Source organism: Acanthisitta chloris, unplaced genomic scaffold (genome assembly GCF_000695815.1).
Source record: "Acanthisitta chloris isolate BGI_N310 unplaced genomic scaffold, ASM69581v1 scaffold522, whole genome shotgun sequence".
Classification (NCBI taxonomy): Eukaryota; Metazoa; Chordata; class Aves; order Passeriformes; family Acanthisittidae; genus Acanthisitta; species Acanthisitta chloris.
In genome coordinates this window covers 1-1,299 of record NW_008659638.1, presented here as the reverse complement: position 1 = coordinate 1,299, position 1,299 = coordinate 1, and the positions used below count along the sequence as shown (strand labels likewise).

General features: G+C 59.4%; 1 protein-coding gene across 1 annotated transcript in view; it reads right to left on the bottom strand.

Moving 5' to 3' along the window:
* Positions 1-1,295, bottom strand: part of SFRP1 (secreted frizzled-related protein 1) — a gene marked incomplete at its 5' end in the record, with an annotated part of 11,974 nt that extends 10,679 nt beyond the window's left edge. The window contains one exon of the mRNA XM_009069445.1: positions 884-1,295. Coding sequence (XP_009067693.1) covers positions 884-1,295 — 412 coding nt within the window. The remainder of the gene's footprint in view (positions 1-883) is intronic.
* Between the last annotated feature and the right edge of the window lie 4 nt (positions 1,296-1,299).

The following is a 1,299-nucleotide window of genomic DNA, read 5'->3' as shown; positions in this document are numbered from 1 at the left end:
CCCCCCATGGAATCAGCATTGCCCACCCCGTTCAATGAGGCTCTGCTCACTAAAAAGCACGGAACTCTCTTAGAACCCTCTGCCATATTCCTCTACAAGTATCCCTCCTGCCAGCCTTACACAGCACTCTGATGAGAGAAATGCTGAAGTGACACCAGGATGTTGACTTATTTTAAAGTTTCCAGCAACAAGACTCACTGCAACTCACACAAACAAGCCAGTCGGGCACCACAGAAATGTGCCGCATGCAGTGGGAACAAACACTAACCACATCCACTTTCCCTAGCCAGTTCTTGGCAAGTTTCTTGCCCCCTCTCCAGTCCACCAGCACACCCGAGGGCAGGGCTGGGTCTCCACTGTGTGCCCAGCCTCTCATCCCAAGACTGCATGGGACACGAGGGATCCCACCAGGACCACTGCTCACTATTGACTCTGCTCAGCCACTGCTTTCTGCTGTGGGAGCCACACATCCTCCTGCTGCCAGGAGCTGCCCTGCAGGAGTCGAGCTGGGGAGCACAACTGCTGGCAGGGCAGTGCAGTGCAGCACCTGAGGATGGAGGGTCAGACCCTGGCCCATCAGGGCTGGAGCACAGCCCCAGTGCCTGTGCAGGGATCAGAACAGGCACATCCCTGCTGTGCTCTGAACAGCCTGTCCCCAGGCTTGGCTGTGGGATATGGATGAGGAGCTGGCAGGGCATCCCACCTTCCCTGGGACAGGAGCATATAGAGAGTGCTTGGAAGCTGGAGGAGGGCTGCCAGTAAGAAGCAGAGTTCAGGTGAGCCTCCTCCTGCTACAAGATCCCCATCAGTCCCACACGGCCACTCCTGGGCTAAGAGCTGCCCTGTCAGCTCAGACAGGGCTGCAGCACTGGCCATGCCTTACCTTTGGGCCTGGAGACCTCGGTGGCGTTGGGAGCTGTCATGGCAATGCAGACGTCATCCTGAGGAAACTGGTCACACTTGAGCATCTCTGGCCAGAAGAAGCCAAAGAACTGCATGACGGGCTCACAGGAGTCACGTACGGCCTCGCAGAGCCAGCGGCAGGGGTAGACCGGCCGGTCCAGGCAGACGGGGGCAAAGAGGGAGCAGAGGAAGACCTGCGTGCCCATATGGCAGTTCTTGTTGAGCAGCGGCACCCAGCTGCTCGCCTGGTGCTTCACCTCGGCCATGGTCTCGTGGTCCAGCAGGTTGGGCAGCACCATCTTGTCGTAGCCCACGCTGTGGCAGAGCCGCAGGTCGGCAGGGATGGCCACACACTGGTGGGGTTTGGCGTAGAAGCGCCCGCCGGGGTAGGGGCCC